The following is an 18,478-nucleotide window of genomic DNA, read 5'->3' as shown; positions in this document are numbered from 1 at the left end:
AAGGAATAAAATAGACACAGAAAATCTTGGTCCGTGCCCCTGAAAATGATGCTCCAAGCACATACCTATATTAATCTTGACTTCCTTGAAGCTTGCCCGCTAGTTTAAATTTGTATGCGACATCAAACATACCTTTTCACATATGTTCTTTCCAGATTTTTTTTAACAGTTACTTAGCAGTTTATAGAAGGAAGTGAATGATCTCATCAAGCTGCTTAGAAATTAAAAAAAAATCTGTGCTTATTAATTATGCAGGATTAGTCTAATTATAATTCAGCAAATTAATTAGCGACAGAAGGTGTTCTGAAACATTGGAGTACATTTGCATGTTAAATGGAGAGGCTAGTCTGTAATATATGTAAATTTATGCATGGCTTCATAGTTTAATTTAAAAATTTGCAGCTGCATATGGTATGGGAGCAGGTGAAAAGTCAGTTTTAGTTTAATGATGCTAACAAACATTGGATGCTGTCCTGTCTTAGGGAAGGAATGCGCTGAACGCACCCTTATCTGCCAATCTATAAATCTGTCATAGGAATATAATGTTACACCAGTGCTCAGACTCAAGGTCATCTGTGACTAGACCCAGAAGTACAATAGGTGCAAATCTACCGACTGAATAGACCTCCGAAAAGGGAGGAGGCAACAAAATGGGTATGGACCCAAGGTGCTGGGATGTAAATTTGCCTCTTTAGCAAATGAATGTTTATTCTGTACAGAACCAGTCCAGGGACAGGCAATGTTCCTGCCTTCAGAAAGGAGTGGGAGGTTTCTGCTGAGTGATATCCGCTCTGGCAGGTGTAAAATAGGTGCCTAACCTTGGTTCCATCTCTAACGTTCCCATCAGTGCAACTTTCTGATCTCTTGGAGTCCCTGGGAAGTTATTACCAAATTCTGCATTAACTGCAGGGTAGAGTTTTTCCTTGCTGGCCTCTGCCATCTGGCAGAAATAGTAAAAACCAGCAGACCCAGCAGCAGCAAAGAGGCTGTTGGTGTAATTGGTGCTCACTGTTCAGCCTAGCATGGCTCAGGAGAGGTTTTCAGAGAGCAATGGGGTAAGAGGATGGAAGAGTCAAAGGAATCATGACTTTCTCTAGCTGTATGGAAAAAAAAGAGTGGGGATCATATTCTGTGCCCGTTGAACACCTTTGTGAGCCTTTCCTGGGATCCACAGGGTTTGCAAAGTGGCACTGGAGTTAAACATGCACTGGTGTAGAGTTATAAGGACAAAGTGATACCAGAGCACAAACAGATTTAGGTGGTTCTGCAGAGCATCATCAGGCCTGTTCGTGTGGTGGAGTCCAGCACCAAGCCATGGCTGTACTGCTGGGGCTGACAGAAGTGGAACGAAGAAGAATTTGGCTGTGCTTCCAAAATCCTGCTGGGTGTTACGTTCTGAGGCAAGGAGCTTTATGAAATTTTTGTCACTATTAAAAAGAAGCAGTAAAATCTCAAATATGGACTTGCAGGCATGGCTCCTGGCTGGGAAAACAACTCGATCTATGTTGTAGGGTAAGTCACTTGGTTCCTGGGTGCCTTGACTTCCCCATTAATGAAATGTGTATGAAAGCCTTTCTTTCATCCTGTCCTTTGTGTATCTTTTCTCCACTAACAATTTCACAACGTGACTGTGCAATGCTTAGCACAGTTGGAGCCCACAGATACTGTAATAAACCAGGGAATATTATCTGAACGTCCCTTTCAACAGCCCGTCAGCCCAATCCTCTACTCTATTACCTCCCTGCCTATTGACTTTTGATTATGCTATGGCATTTGGTCCTGTGCCAAATGGCATGAATAATATGGATCTTACAGTATAAATAAGCTTTTAGCCATTGTCTGGTAAGTTACTGGAAAGTTTTGGTGTGGGAGGAAGAAGGAAAACCCAAAGGAAAAGGGGAACTGCTCAGATTGCAGAGAGTCCTCCAAAGACTTTTTTGGAGAACAATTGCAATTACAGCCACGCTGTTAGTGTTGTGTTTCATTTTCAATTCGAACCCATAGAGTTCAATTATTATTTTCATTAATGGTTTCAGGTTTTCATCAGAGTGCACAAACAAGGAGCTTTTCCTTGGAGATTTTTTTTTTTTCCCCTAGCAAATGTGGCCATGCCAAATAACTCCATTCAGCACTGAGAAATGACTGTCTGTATAACTGGCAGTGCTCTCTCTCCCCCAGCCCTTGTTTCTTGAAAATAGGATCACTTTGCAAGACAGAATCAGCATCTACCAAAGGAGTGTGAATCCCAGCTGTGGACGTGTGTGCCTGCTGCTGCTCAGAAAGAGTGGCACTGAATTTACTTTAGAGATGAAAACTGTGCAGAGGGTGGAAAAAGTACAGAACATAACTATCGAGTTTACTGACATGTTTTGGGTTTGGGTGACATACTGCAGGTTTGCATTCAGCTACTATTAGTTTGGAAATGAAGCTCTTAGAAAAAAAATAGCCACTAGATATAAGGCAGACAGAAATATGATGTCCTAGGCTGCAGAGAGATGGGGTATTTGAGGAGGAATTGCTCTGTGGTTAAGGCAGGAGGCTGGGAGTCAGACATGAGTTCAAGTCCAAGAGAATTGTGTTGGTGTCAGCGTTTCTGGGCTCAGCACTGCAAGGGGCCTGAGGCTCTACAAATCAGACACTTTAGTAATAGTTTTCTGCCTTCCCATGGTGTTTCCAGGTGGTGTTTCAGGTCTGATACTAGACAAGGGAAAAGAGGCCCTAAATAATGATCCCACATTCAAACTTGAATCTTAAAATCTAAATTGGAGTGATTGACTAAGTGTGGGAGGAAGAAAGCAGGAGGTTAAACGGTAGATATTTGCAAATGACATCAGACTGTTAGCCAGGAAGAGTGAATTGTTTTGATACTTAAAATTATCTAATGTTTCCAATTTATTTGAGAGATACAAGGTCTTGTGACAGTCCTTTTTGAGCTTTTCTTGTTTTTTAAAATAAAAGCCCTAATTCCACCTGTTCTCCATTACACTTATCTGATCTGCATGTCTTCGTGTGCTTTGCATTGCGAATATCTTGGAATGAGCATGCTGTTACTGATTGATTAAATATTAATTTAATAACAAAGGTGGACCTAAGCAGAAAACTTCTGATCTAGACTTTCCTCAGTGCAAAGGATCTTTGTGTCCTGTAGACTTTGGTCCAAACCTCCTTGATTTAATAATACAAGTACAAATACACAAAAGCTTCACATCTTGAAGCCAGGTTCACTTTTGCCATTACAGTTCTGCTAACATGGGTGCAGTTACTCCTGAACCACACTCTGTAGACCTCTGCAGAAGTAGACTGTGCCTTGCCAAGCATCTGTTTCAAAGCTGGAAAAGAAATGTAGAGCACAGGAAAAAGCCTCTGTAGAAAGAGGTCAGGATCAGTGCCTAGAAGCTGAGAGACAATCAGAGAGGTGAGATGAGGAGAAAGGTGTAGTGGCAATGTAAGGGGCTGCATGTGGCAGAAAGTATAGATGGGAATGTAAAAATAAGAATCATAGAAATTCATGAGGAAGGGACCTCAGAAGATTGCTTACTCCAGCTCCTGTTGGCTCCCATCCACCTAACTCACCTCTCTTGCAAGGCAGAGGAATTCTCCTGCATAGTCAGGTTATCCTCTGCCTGCAGAAGTGTGGAGCTGGAGGAAAGCCTAACCAGATTGGTGGTCCCATAGCTGAATAAATTACTTGGAATTAAGGCAAGAAGATAGAGAATTGTTTCTCATTTTTCCCATGAGGAAATAAGGACATTTTGGGGGGCAGGAGTAGCAGGCATAATGTTCACGGGCTGGTTTTGGTGTAAGTGGAGTCTTTCTATTAAACAACAAGGGGCAAATGAACAACCAGCTTCTCTTCTGGTCTAGGCTCCCATCATCCTTCTCCTGCTCCCTCCTCTCACAAAAAAATCTCTGACAAACTCAGAAAAGTATTTTGACCTACATATGTTAGTTTTCACATTTGTTAAACTGGGTTTGCACTTTATGCACGGGAGTTTTGTGAAGATTAATTAGCTGCTGTTTGTGGAGTATCGTATAAATACCCTGGATTATTGTAATAACCTCACTCATTTCTCACACAGTATCAGGCATGTGCTCATTTAGAATGCCTTTGTGCAATGCCTGATCCCACACTGACTATAACTGCTGGAAAAGAGTACGAAATTTTCTCATCAGCTCCCTAATAATACACACTGATATAATAGAAGGAAATTACTCCAGAGATAAATATTCAGATTATAAAGAAGTCTTCTAGTGTGATACTCATTAAAATCAAGATGGTGATATCAAATAAATGCAATTAATTGATATTAAAAACTGACCTTCAAATATATGTGCAGAATCTGACCTAGTCCCTTTGGAGGGAAGAAATTTTAAGAAGAACCTTCCAGGTTGTTGCACTGTGGCATGGGGCAGGGTTACTGATCACACTTATCTCAGAGTCTGCAATGCCAAGACACACACGGCTGAGTCAAGGGGAGGATGGGAGACCCTGACCTCAGCATTTCCTAACTGGTGGAGCTGGAGTCCAGCCCTTGCTGTAATGATAGTTTTGTAGTTTGTAGTATTTTTAATCTTAATATCATTTAACTGGAGCAAAGATACTCATAATAGCAGCTTCTAGTTTTTTTCTTTGTTCACTTTGTGATTCTTTGTGATTGTTTAATAATTTAAACAGAATGCCACCATATCTTTCCATTTTTCTTAGATTGTAGTGTTATAGGATTTTCAGATAAACATGCTCAGGCTAGATGGTGGGCATGTTCTCCTGCCAAAAAACAACTGAGGCCATGAATCCAAACAAGACAGGATTATCTCAGTATTTGCTTTACAGGGGATATTATTGAAGTGTATCCAGAGGCTGCTCTCAAGATAAAAACCAATGTTCTACCTCTTGATTCTGTACCTGTACTTTAAGACAGCACAAAAGCTGGCTAGGAAGGCTAGTTAAGATGTAGAACCAGGAGCCAGGAGATCCGAGTCCCAGTCCCAGCTCTGTGGCAGACCTGTGATGGGATGGGGAGCAATTCCCTCCCAGTTTCCAGGCCCTGGCATCTCTGCCTGTTGGACGGTGAGTTCCACACCTGCTGCAGAGGGGGTTTGTGAGGCAGAGTTAATTGAAGTTTAAGTCCCATAGAATGGTGCTATGGTAGCACAAAGCATATTATCTATTTCTGTGCTTCCATGTGGTGAGACTGATCAGTCCCAGGTCTTGTAGCAGTTTTAAAAAAGCATTAATGGATTTTATTTTTTTTTAACTGCACCTTCTGTTGCACATGGGACTGCTCTTTAGGGCTCTGTCTAGTCCTGTTGAAGTCACAAGAGTTTTTTTCTGACTCCAACAGGATTTGATTAAGAGTCTTCTCAACCATCTGAGATGGAGGATAAACGTTCTCAGAGGGGTGGAGAACTAGAAATAGTTCTAACCACATTTTTAAGTTGCCTCAGGTAGGTACAGACCCTAATACACCCTGTATTTGGGCTCATATGAGTGCTCCCAATCTGCATTCCCACAGAACCAGGCAGGACTGATGGTAGGACTGCTGAAAAATAGTTGAGATAATTCAGCTGACTTTGTACCAAAGTGAAAAAGGGGCACTTAAATGATTCCTCAGCCTAACTCCTTGGCATGATGGTAACTCTCAGCAGGAGGAGAGGTAACTTTTGAAACAGGTCCCTTTACATCCTGAAAGAGGGAGCTGTATTTAAAGTGGCAGTTTGGAAACCTCTGCGAGTGTATCAGTGTGTAGTCAGAAATCTCAACTATATGAGAGAGACAATAGGAATAAAAGGATAACTCAACAGTTGTAGCTTAATTTTATGTCTATGCATTAAGTTAATCAGGTTTTCTATAGCAGTGCCAAATTTTTTTTTGTGGTAGTCATTCAAAGGTTTTCCCTCAGCACCCTTAGCTGGTGATCTTTGGGATGTCTGGGCCCTGCTCTCCCTGCTTGGCTGGAATCAGCTACCTGCTAAACCCATTGCTAATCCCATCCTTAGCAAGGAGTACAGGCCAGCTAAGAAACAGTAAAATGAGCTTTTTTAAAAAAGAAATAAAATTGTTTTTTATTTTTTGATGTATTTATAGGTTAAGCCCAAAAACTGGCTAAAGCTTCTCATTTAAAAAAAATTAATAAAAACCTTTGCAATTCTACTGTTACCCCTAAATCAGTTTCATTTAGTGCTAAACCTTCCCTCCTCTTTGCTCCCCCCAAGTAATTTTTATTCTAATGCTGCAATAAATATTAATGCCTTTCCCAGATGCAACCACTTGAAATACTTATGTATATATAGCGACCTACCAAATACTTCATGCAGATGCCCAGTTGCAGCTAAAATTTGACTGGAGAAACTTTGAAAGGAGCAAAAGAGACTTGTGGTTCCACTAGAGGAAAGATTAAAATTCTTGTGTATGCATCTAAATAAATCTAAATCTGGGGTGATGGGAGGGAAAACTGTCTTAGTGCAGCATAGCCAGTGAACTCCAAAGAACCTACAGCCACCTTAGCACAGGCAATATATGTGATTCCTGCCACAATGCTTAAATCCTGAGAACCAAAGCCAGCCCTTCGAAAAGTGAGATGAGGATTTACTGATGCCCATGTTGTGACCTCTTAAAGGCGCACATTTTTTTAGGAGATGAGATGCTCAGAAATTCCAGAAAATCAGGCACCTTGAAGTTGTATGAAGTGGGACCCCCTCAAACTGTTGTTGGTTATGTATTCTGGGTGAATACCCCAAAGCTTTGTGCATTTGGGGGCTGGATGCTGCTTATTGCAAAGCAGTCGGTGAGGAGTAGAGTGCTCGGTGTCTTGTAGGAGGCAGGCAGCTCAGAGAGGAGAGTTTTGATTTCTCTGTATTCTTAATGGACAATAAGAAATCCAAGTTAATTTTCACATATGCTGATTTGCACTTGCTGGGGGTCTGAACCCCAATTTTGTGCTGACATTTAGCAGAAAAATATGAGTTTAGTTCATTGCCCTGCAGTGTTGTGGGGTTCAGTCACGGACACTGTTCCTCACTCCTTTAGAGTCTGAACCTTTCCGTACCCGCCTTGCTGGGGTTTGTGTAACACAGCACCACGGAATCTTCGCCTGTCCCAAAGTCACTTCAGCTCACACAGCGAGTTCTCTTCCAGACACCTCTCTTTGCTCCAGTTTTCTTCATTCTGTAGCTCGTCTTGATCATTTTTCTCATCTAGACAAACAAAAAGCAAGCATTTAAAAATTGCAAAACTGAAACCGGACAGTTTCCCCACTGATTTGATCTTTTATTTTTCCTTGAAAGTAACAGCTTCCCGTGGATTTTTGTTTGCAGTTGTCCTCCAGAATAATCAGTTAGCCTGCAGCTCATCGATTTTCACGTGAAAGTTACTTGCCTTGGTTTCATTATGTGGTTTGGTTCCGTTCTGCAGTTTTCCCTTCCACAGGTAGATCTCAGCAGCGTAAGCTCTCTATGGATCTGCAAATATCATTATTTTTGTTTTGTATCTGTAAGAAGAGGGCAGGGTAAAAAGGAGTGTTTGTGAGTAACGCTTCTGGCTCAAATTCTCCTATGCATCTTTGAGTGTGTCTGCACGCACAGCGATTTTCCTTCTGAAAACATTCTTAGATGTTAAAGATAAAATCTTGTTTACTGAAACCCTCAAAAGAGGTCACAGGTCTTAGCACGAGGAGTCAATAGGACTTATTTGATAGAATATATTCACTCGGTGCTGCTCCTGAGGCACGAAGTTCTGTGGGATTTTCAGTCCAGAATACAAGGAGGTGACCAGGGCTCTGTTCACAGAAGTTGCCCTCTGCCAGCCGAGCACCGACGAGCTCCTCAAGTCAGAAACATGAAGGAATGGTGGAGACAAAAATAACAGTTTGTAAAAGGCACGTGCAGAGAAAATAAATAATTTAGATATTTTTAAAATGTCTGTGTGAGATACAAGGAGAAACGGAACATTTTAAGTCCAAAAGCTCCCTGGAAGGCTGCGTTTGGTGGCCGTCATTTTATACGAATTTATGTGGGTCTTTTTTTTTGTGGGTTCGATTGTCGAGAGGTTTTCGAAGGGTTTTGTTTGTTGAAGCAACACATAAATGGATCAGATCCTTCAGTATTTCTTTGTAGGTTTGGGGCAGAGGGGAGAGAAATACCATGCTGTAAGTGATGCAAAGAAAGTAGCAACAGCGATGGAGAGCGGGTTCTGCTTTATTGTCTGGCGTTAGGACTGTTTTGGTGGTTGTTGTTGGTAAACCCTAGGAAATATACATCTTTCTCCTTTAAAGTTCTAATTCAAGGCATGAATGTGTGAGTTCTGAAGGGACTTAGGGACTGCGGTAAAAAATCGTTGTCATAGTAACAGAAAGGGAAATAGGCCTGGCTCACCTGGGACTTTAACTTACTGCAAAAGCGGATTTTTTTTTTTAAGGAAAGCACTCAGCAAGAGAAATAAATAAATAAATTGTTCTTTGTATTCTGAATCTATTCTTCAACTATTTATTTTTTCTTCTGTCTAAATCTTTTTCCTCCTAAATCTTCTTTAAAGTCTTGGATTTTTTATTTAAAAAATTGTAACTGTTGCAGTTAAACCCGTTTTGTCCAACAAATGGGAATGAAAAGAATCACAGAAAATATTTTCACTTGCAATAGAGGATGCCAAAAAAATTTCTTGCCTGTTATGTCTGAATTTTGAAGACATGCTTGTTTTGTTTTCTGTCCAAGAGCTTTGGTTTTTAATCTAGTTAGTTTCTTTACCTCTGAAATTCACAAATTTTATCAGGTTAATCCGATAACAAAGGGATGAATCCTCTCCTCCCTGAAGTTGACACAAAATTCAGTGGAAAAGCTTATAGAAAAATGCCTGCCTACTATTTCTGAACAGTAAACTCTCCCTGCTCTAGTGCATAGTGTTGGGTGAGCCAATCAAGCATGCTGAAGATTCAACTTGTGTACTTGACAAGCTAAACTCCACAGCATAATAACACATAAAGATAGGCATATGTGACAGGGCAAAAATAATTGGCACGAGAACTTTGTACAATGTTAATAGGTTTATCTGCTTGGACAGCATGAGCTGTCATGTATGACTTCAGGTTGTGTTTTTGTTATCCTCTCTCAAAATCTCTGTAAGATTATAATCTGGAGCCGTGGCAGTTCTGCCTCTCTGCGTTAGTAACTAAAATCTTAATAACCAAAAACATCGTCGTGAGGAAACCTCATCAGCTTCTTCTGGGAGCTGTAGTTGTTTCTGGGTTTTAATATGTTCTAAGTAGTTTTGAGGCTTATCTGCTTCAGAGTTGCCCTGTTGGTCTTTGTCATTTTTACAATAACATTGTGCTTTTGTATTGTTTCACGGAAAATCCTTTCAGACAGCAGAAGAAAGTCATTGTGTGCGAGGGAGAGAGAAAGAAAGAGACCAAAACGTGTGGTCAAACACAGAGTGAGGGAAGGGGTGTAAATCAGAGTGGGTATGTGGACTTACACCAGCTAGTAGCCCGGCTCAGAGCACGTTACAGTAACATTGGTTGTACTTTACCTGAGTTTTTTTTTAAACTCTCTGTTAGGGCTGGTTTTTGTTTGTTTTTTTTTTGGTTTTTTTTGGTACATTCTTACAGTCCTGGTCTACTGACACACCGTCGTGTAAAACACTGTGCTGTATACTTTAAAACACAATATAAACCTACACACTTTGTTATGGTTAATAGAAGTGATGTGTTTTTTTATCTTTCCAGATTCTTCTTAAAATTTTTTCTCAAGTGCAATCAGAATTGCTTGAAAACAGCAGGAAACCCAAGAGATATGAGGCGGTTCCAGGTAAGTCTTTTCAGGCTCAGCATTAACCTGTCTGCTCTTTTTCTTCTTTTCCTTCTCCCTTTCCTCGCTCCTCCATTGTTCATATTAAATATGATGACAGTGTATGATCAACCATATCAGATATTGGTAAAGTTTTTCTCTATTTGTTGTGTTTAGACCTTTTTCCTCCCCCTTTTCCTCTTCTTCCACTCTGAATCCCCAAGGGGAAGTGAAGTACTGTACCAACCAGCAGTGGATATTTGATTTGACACCCTCGGGCAAAGCACTCGCACATACAGCTGCCCACAGCAGGGATCATGTTTGTGATACTTAGATGCCTCTGAATTTTTCAAAGTAGCTCTGTACGTGGTACACAAGCAGTCTCCTCATTTTCCATCCACTCCTATCTCTTCCTTTGCCTTTTAACACTCTCATGCCCTTCCTTTCCGCTTCTTTAAAAACAGAAGCCAAAATAGTGATGGTCACTTTAAGATCTCACTCAGCAAAGGAACAAGACCCATGGGACAATGACCCAGCTGCTTTGCAGTGAAATCTGCCACTGGTTTCATCATAGTTGTCGCTGATGTATTGTGAATACCAGCTAATAAAAACACAGAAGGAGGTGAAGTGTGTCACTGGTGAGGAGAACGGCAGACATAGTCCTCTCCCTTTCATACCCTAACCTTTTAAGCAGCGGTGTTTAATAAGTATTTTACCTGTAGCTTAGCCCTCACAAAAATGTCCAGGGGATGCTGAAGCCTGTGGTGCCCTGGGTGTGCTGTGCCCTCTCCCTGTGGCACGGCGGGGAACGCGGGCAGCAGCGATGCTGGAGGAGCTCTCGTGCAGTGCAGAGGGAGGCAGCACAGTCCAGCCAGAGGGATACTGGTTCCAAGTCAGCTGGTTGGACTCATTTCTTGGGTGACCTTTGATGAGCCATTTTTTGTTTCTTTTAGTATATATTTCCACCTCTCCAAATGGGTTGCTCACCTTGATAAAGCTTTGTGGTCTTGACTCAGGAGAGCATTTGAGAAAGTGCCTGTGTCCTTTGCCAGCCCTTGAATTCTACCCATGAAAACCAGAACTATCCTTGTAAATGCTGCTTGTTACCATTAGTATTGTGCCTTCACTGTGACACACCCCTGATACAAATTGGATTTTACCTTATTGAGGGTTGGGTGGTTTTCTTCTAGACTGACCAGACTTGTATTGGGAAGGTGACATCCTTCGGTTTGGCGATTCAGGTTTCATTGCTTGGGTACTTGCATCAGTTTCCTCATTTATAAATGAAGTTAAAACTTCACAGGAGTTTATGGAGTTGTTTAAAACTTTCCACCAAAATATGTTTTCACTGGCAAGTGATTTTTTTTTTTTTTTTTTTTTAACTAGCAAAGAGAAATTTACAGGAGGGATATTTTTATTAAAAAAATTTAAATATATTGACTTTAAAGAGAAATACTGCAAAATGAAAGCTCCTGGAAACTCCAAAAATTGTAAAGAAATGTAGGCAGAAAGTATAAAAGAGTAAGGTTTTATTGTTTTGAGTGGAAATAAATCTAAATTTCTGGCCAACTTATTTTTTAGTGGTTTAAAGAGGCTGCAGTTGACTTCTTCATCCTGTGTTTTTAGAGGTGATAAGACCTGAGAAAAAGGAGGTGCTCATTGTTAGGAAATCTGTGCCGATTTTTTTTCTTCAAGTGGCAATTCCCATAAAGAAAGAACACCAATTAGCTCTCATCTGCCAAGAATGCAAAAAAATCTGGGAGTGAAGGAGAACTCAGTTTATAGGATGTAAACAGATCTCGTTAGCTCTTCTTAGAGCCAACTGGAATAGCTGATTCTGGAATTTAATGAAACATAAATACAGAGTTTCCCTTTTTTTTGTTAGGAGTTTGTAAAAAATCTTGCACATGGGTATCCTGATGAGCACGCGGGGATTCTAGGAACCACCATACTACAGATAATACTGGTTGTAACAGCCAAAATAGAAATTCTGGACCCAAACATACCTGAACCCTAAGGACATTCAGGTCTGATTTCAATCTCACTATGATGAGTGAAACTGAAATCCTAGATTTTGATCATGTGCTGAACTGCAGGAGGATTTTGGATCTAAATTTTTTGGCAGAAATCTCTGTCTGGTATCAGCCTCATTCTTGGTTTCACCTTTGTATCTCCACACCCAAAATGGTGATGATCTAGAGCCAAAACAGCTTCAAATTTCCAGCGAAACACTGAACAGGGAAATTGAAATGGGTCTTGCAGCATCCCCGTGGTTACTGATGGAATGCCTCATGCCTTCAGCACATCCACCGCTTGTATGTGAGAAAGTACAACCTTGCTTTTGATCTTTGTACCAAAATCAGCAGCTTATTGGAGAAGAAAAAGAGCTGGGATAGACTCTTCATCTGGGTTTTCTACCTCACAACATGCCAAGCTGGAAAAGCAGAGCCAAGTGAAACTCTCTGGTTCTGTTTTGCAGGGCTTACTTAAACTCCTTCTCACTCCCAGGCCATGGGAGTTCAGACCCTGTGAGTTTCAGTGCAAGATTTAAGTTCAAACCCCAGAATTAATCAAGATCAGACAAAACCACTAGGTTTAGCTGACTTTTTGTTAGAAACAACAACGATGAGAAGACTTTTTTTCAGAGTGAAAAAAATGAACCCTTTGAGATTAATTGCAGAACACTTGAGTGGAAGCAGGATCTTGGTTCAGGCTTGTTCCAAACTGGACGCGCTGGTTGCTGAGCATTGTTCTGGGCTACAGAGGTCAGTACGTATAAAAAAAGATACAAAAAGTAGTTCAATTGCTAAAATTTTACACATTGGGAGTAAAAAAAGCTCTGTGTTCCAAAGGAAAATTAGCTGTGATGAACTGTAAAGATAATAAGCAAAGACAGCTTGTTTTCTATCTGCCTCCTTGTTTCTAAGGATAGAAGCATGACTTCCCTGAGTGCCACCCCAGCTAAGAGTGCTCCTGAATGCTCCACTGCCTCTGTCTTCTGGATCCTCCTTTTATTTTTGGTGGATTTGTTTGTTGCCTTCTTTGTTTGATTGGTTTGGGGTTTGTATTTAAATTTGGGTGAACTCTTTTTTACCTGCTGCTTGTTGCACATGGGCTGTCAGCTGCCCTTAACATCAGAAGTGGGGACAAAAAGATAGATTACCTCAAATATTAGTGGTGTGCTTGCACACTGTGAACATGTTCATTTGAATTGTTAAGATTTCCATCAGGCAAAGTAATTAATGTGCAGGACTGTTTATTGGGTTTGAAAGGACAGTTGTTCATCTTACCAGTACAGGAACATGTGAGCAGGGTCTCATAAAAGCAGGGTCAAAAAGCACAGTGCAGTAGGGCCCTGTATTCATTTTATGATTTAATTCATTATGTTTTATTCTTGGGCCACATCTAAAACCTTTACTGTTTTTTTCCCAATAAATTATTTGTACAGCTGTTGTTTTTAAGGCCCTTCTCCTTCCAACATTTCCACACATTTGACTTCCCTTATGCAAACAGACTTTCTGCAGCGATGCTCAGCTGAGTATCTTTTAATTTGTACTTATGTTTTTCTGCAGAACCAAATGTATTCATTTCACTGGAGCAGTGCTTGTCAGATCTCCAGGAGATATTAAGAGACTTTTTTTTTAATGGTTATTAAAAAAGTAAAAAAGCAGAAGAGAGAATCCTTGTATCAAAGTTCCCATTTAAATTGCTACCAAAATCTGGAACTGAGATGGTCACAAAAAACATTTTGGCTCTTTAATGGAGATGGAATGAAAGCCCAAAACTCAGGCTTTGTTGTTGAGACACAAATATAAATAAGAGACATGGAAATAGTGCTGTATAGTGCATCTTATTGAGTTCTTCCAGTGTGGAAGAATGGTTACTCATGTCTGGAAAACTGTCAAGTTAATGCTTCTGATTAGAGATGGGTGTGAAGCGACACAGTTTGGGCTTGGTTTGGCTGATCACCAAAGTTCCAGGGCGTTGGGATCCTGTCTCTGAGCCTGGCCTCAGCCCCACTTTTAGATAGAAGATTTAGATATTTTATAGTACAGTTACAATATATTAAACTAAATAAAATATTAGAGTTTACTTATATCACACTTTTTTTTTTTAAAAAAGGGGGCGAGGAGAAAAAGGGATGGAAAAGTGACATTAACACAGCATTGTAAATTTAATACCACTCTAGATGCCTGGAGAGGTGTTTTTTTAGTATAATTCTTGAGTTTAAAAGATGTGTGATCATTGTTTTAGTGCGGGTTTTTTCCCCAGTAGTAACATAATTTTATTGTGAATCACTCTCTACCTCCATGTCTGTCAGTGGCTAAAGCAGGGAAAGGGAATATTTCTAGAAATAATGGATATTTTCATGGGTACTTGATGGCTGCCCAAAGAAGGATGCAGATCAAATAATATGTCCTTGTGAAATTAACTGGACAAAATATTGATTATTTATTAGTTAAAATATTTCTGTATAAGGATTCCCAGTGGAAAACTGAAACTAAAAGGTTGCTAAAATCACCTCTTCCAACCATAGTGCTATTTGAGTTCAGCTGATCTGCAAGTCTGAGTTTACGTGGGCATTGTCATTTCTGTCATAGCTGCATTCTCAGCGAGTGATTCTCCCAGGAACAGAATACAAAAAATAAATATGATGCCCTCTATTTAATGAGGACTTCTCCTAGAGAACTTGATTGAAGCCCGATGATACTTAACGGTAACGACCGGTGTGTAATGGGGGACAATAATTCTGTGGAATTAAGATGAGGCACTTCAGCTAAAATGCTTCAGCAGAGACCTGGTGCTAACAGATTAGACTCCTGTTGACTGGGAATTCTGCTTCATCTAGGATCATACTGATTAAAAAGATCCTGCACTGCCACGGTGACGGGAGTGGCCGAGGAGCAGAACATCAGTACTAACAATGGTCATCTTTGAACCAACGGGCTCTTTTAGAAACAAAAAGAGAAAGGTCAACGGTTGCCCTCTGTTTTCAGCAGAAATCATGACATGGAATGTTTCCTGGCAGGTACCCCCCCTCTAGGTGCTCTAGGGAGAAAGAGAAAGGAAAAATAACAAGGTGTGTCCCTGGGGAGATTTCCTTCCTGACCTCAGAGTGGTTGGATCAGTTCATCATCGGGCACGTGAGCAAAGCTGGCTGTGTTTGACAATTCACCCAGCTAGCTTCTAACACAGAGCACTGAAGGATCTGTGTCACTCAGGAAAAAGAAAAATGGGTGAGAGTGGTGGGATAATATTGTGAGGTAGGAATGCTGACTGTAAGAAAGAAAAAAGATAGCAAGAATAAAACATAACTGGTCTAAATCAAACTCCTGTTCAGACCAATGGTGGAAGAATGTGCTGGAGACCCCCATGGTGAGATTTGGATATGGATAGAAATCACTGAACTGTTGTGAGAGAGGTGGGTACTACAGGGACTGGTGTCGTTATGGGAGACCAGTTTCTCAGGTATAGATTGCAAAACAAATGCAATTAGTATCAGCAGAGTCTGTAGCTGTTACTGGGTGGCAGAATTCTTCATCAGCTAGTACTGACCCTACAAAAGGTGATGTCAGTTTGAATTCCATATGAGTAAGGGAAGGACTGACTGAAACTGCCAAAGAAAAAGACTCAAGGATCTCAGTGTGCTCAGATCTGAAGACCAACCAACCATTGTGACAGTGAGTTGCCAGAGCTGTGTATCTTCCATTCAAAACAAACCACTGTTCAGATTCTACCGTGTCTCAGGTGAGCTTTACCAGTGGAAAGAAGGATGTGTTTGTACCAGTGTAACCCACAGGTTTCTTGTTTGGAATATAATGTGCTGGTTTAACTGCATTCAAAAGTCTGAAAACAAAATTGGAGCAGGTACAGGAATGGGTCAGTAAGGTGACTGGGAAGTGGATGAGAGCCTGGCTCAAATGCTTTTTAGTGACATGCACTGAAAAGGGATGTAACTGCTGTCTAAAAATATCCTGAGGTAGATCAGGATGGGAAATAATCATTCTGAAGCTAATGTTAAGTATAAACTGACTAGGAATAAATTTAGTCTGTAAACCATAAATTCCCTACCCATCAGGACACATAGGCTTGAAAAGAGGAGGACTACCAACAGCAAAAGCCTGAAGTAGCTGAAGACAATTTTATAGAAGTAGCTGCATGGTTTGGTTGTCTGTAACAGAAGGAGCCTAGATGTCAGTGACCCAGGAGTTATCTCCTAGCCCCCTGCCCCTATAATCTTAGGAGGCCCCATTCCTGAAATGAAGGCCACGTGCACAGTTTTTTCTGTCTTGGAAAAAAAGGGTCTCGGGGAGGATTCCCAAAGATTTCAATGGAAGTTTTGAGCAGAGAGAGGCTGCTGGCATTTTTCACATTGTTTATCTTATTCTTAATCCAACTCTGAAGCAAACACATTCTATTCTAGCATCTACTCCTGTGTTACTCCCTACACCAAGACGCCCATTGACATCAATGGGAGCCCTGTCCAAGTGAAGACAGCAGGATGAGCCCTGACATCTTTTCTTCCACTCAGCTGGAAAATAATAATAATGATGATAATTTTTAGAATCCTCATAGTAGTTATTCTTTTGAAAAGTTAAAATAACATGGTGCTGTGACTAGAGAGTTACAAGGGAAAGTGCATCAGGAATGTGATATTGTTTCCAGATGTACAATGTCATAAAGAATTTTTTCCACACTTGGAATGGTAACAGGAATTTTTTGAGAGAGATCATTTACACAGTGATGAGATATGTTACATGTAAGTAAATGCCTGTATGCCTGGAATGTTTGTACCATATGTCTAAATAGGTGTCTATGAGTGATACAGCATTTATGTATGTGGTGATGTGTATTTACTTGCATATCTGTGGTTTGAAGAGGAGTGTACATTAGAATATAGAAAGATTGGTATAATGTATAGATGGAGGAGGAAAAGTTTAGTACTCAGGTAAAGGTCTGTAAAGAAATACAACACTTTGAACCGTGCAGGGGAGGGAAAGAGGGGCAGTGCAGCTCAGAGAGCCCGAGTTTAATGTGCTAAAGACAGTTTGTCTGAATGTCACAGTAGGTGAACCCTCCTTGTGGTTTCTGAGCAGGGATTTCATTACAGAAATCCATCTGGGAAACAAAAATAACGTGGAGATACAGCACATGCATTTCCTCAGGACTGCTGGGGAGTCACTGGTTTATGGCTGTTGCTCCATAGGTAATAACAAGACCCTCCCACGTCTGCAGAGAGATTCTGAAGAACTGCTGAGAACAGCTCTTGGCAGCCTGTAACTCTCTCACTGCTCCTAGAGGTGGAAGAGTTTGGATGGGTGAAGGAATGACACCTTGCCCTGTCTGTTTCCTGCTTGGTTGGTTGTCTTCTGAAGCTCCAGCAGAGATGATGGGTTGATCCAGCTGTTGGGCAGCAGAAAATCTTCAGTCTTTATGTTGTCTCTGTCAAATTTGGCCCTCAGCCACAATTACCAGAATCCATGGCCTACCTGATGTGCTTTGATGTTCTCAAATCATTTCATTAGAATGACATTTTGCATTAACTACTGATTTTTGGTATAAAGACCATCAGTTGAATAGGCATGGAAGGCAAACTACCATGCACCAGAAGAAGTGCTGTCAGATCAGGGAAAGGAAAACTCACCAGAACCATTTGCCAGTAATTTGCCAGAGCTGTGGACAAATCTGAGAATTTAAATCTCCAGGGAAGTTTGCACATCACCTTTCACCAGCACTGAAGATGGGTTTGGTTGGGGTTTTTTTTTAAGAGAAGGCCTTGGATATTTTATGAAGTTAGGAGAACAAGTGTTATTGATAAATACATGTTCAGAAAGGTATTGGCAAAAATGCATAGAAATGGTTAACAAGGTAATGGTAAGAAACGTTGACCTTGATTTGTTTAGCTAAGATGTAAAGATTTTTGAAGGTCAAAGGTGTTCTTGTGTAGTGTTTTGGAGTCTAACTGTGTCTGACCCTCTAACATTAAGCTGCTGTGGCCTGCAGTTTTGAAGAGTGAAGCAAACCAGGGGGAAAGAGAGAAGGGGGAGAGAACAGGAAATGGAGTGAGGTGTTTCAGGAAGTTGTCAGGAGTTGACTGATTGATTCCAGATGGAAAGGGTCACCCTTCATGACCCAGGAAATACTCACTGGGGGAAAGCAGTTGGCTTGTGAAAGGGAAGGGCCTGGGAGTCAGAGACCATAGTGGAATGCACATTCCTCTTCCTTTTATCCATAAAACATTGTTTTTTAATCTTCAGTATAAAACAATTGGATTGTCATCTTCATAGAATCATAGAATGTTTGGGGTTGGAAGAGACCTCTGAAGGTCACCTAGTCCAAGCCCCCTGCAGTGAGCAGGCAAGAGGGGATGACTGGAGCAAAGTGAAGTTCAGTAATTGGTATGTCCATAATCTCCCAGGTTCTTACTCCACATTGCTGGTAATGAGTTGACTACCCATGGTGTAGCAAAGGCAACAAAGGCCCCTGCTGAATTTCTGCAGTACCCTGAGGATTGCTGTAGATAAGGTCCAGAACTCTAAGAGTGTTCTGGTCCAGACCTGAACTTTGTGTTTTGTCCTGTCCCAGACAATTCTGTATTTATTTGCCCTGGGTCCCAGCCTGTGAAATGCCAAGTGGCTTTGACCCTCCTGTGATGAATGGGAGAGGTGAATAAAAGTGGAAAGACTCCTGGAGAGAGGCC

General features: G+C 40.9%; 1 protein-coding gene across 1 annotated transcript in view; it reads left to right on the top strand.

The window, feature by feature from the left end:
• The window catches only part of LOC103778063 (transcription factor COE2), a gene marked incomplete at both ends in the record, with an annotated part of 120,892 nt that overhangs the window by 88,656 nt on the left and 13,758 nt on the right, over positions 1-18,478 (top strand). Inside the window, one exon of the mRNA XM_008945631.1 lies at positions 9,717-9,798. Within this exon, the coding sequence (XP_008943879.1) occupies positions 9,717-9,798 (82 nt within the window). The remainder of the gene's footprint in view (positions 1-9,716; positions 9,799-18,478) is intronic.

Source organism: Merops nubicus, unplaced genomic scaffold (genome assembly GCF_000691845.1).
Source record: "Merops nubicus isolate BGI_N331 unplaced genomic scaffold, ASM69184v1 scaffold17398, whole genome shotgun sequence".
Classification (NCBI taxonomy): domain Eukaryota; kingdom Metazoa; phylum Chordata; class Aves; order Coraciiformes; family Meropidae; genus Merops; species Merops nubicus.
This window is presented reverse-complemented; position numbering and strand designations above follow the sequence as displayed.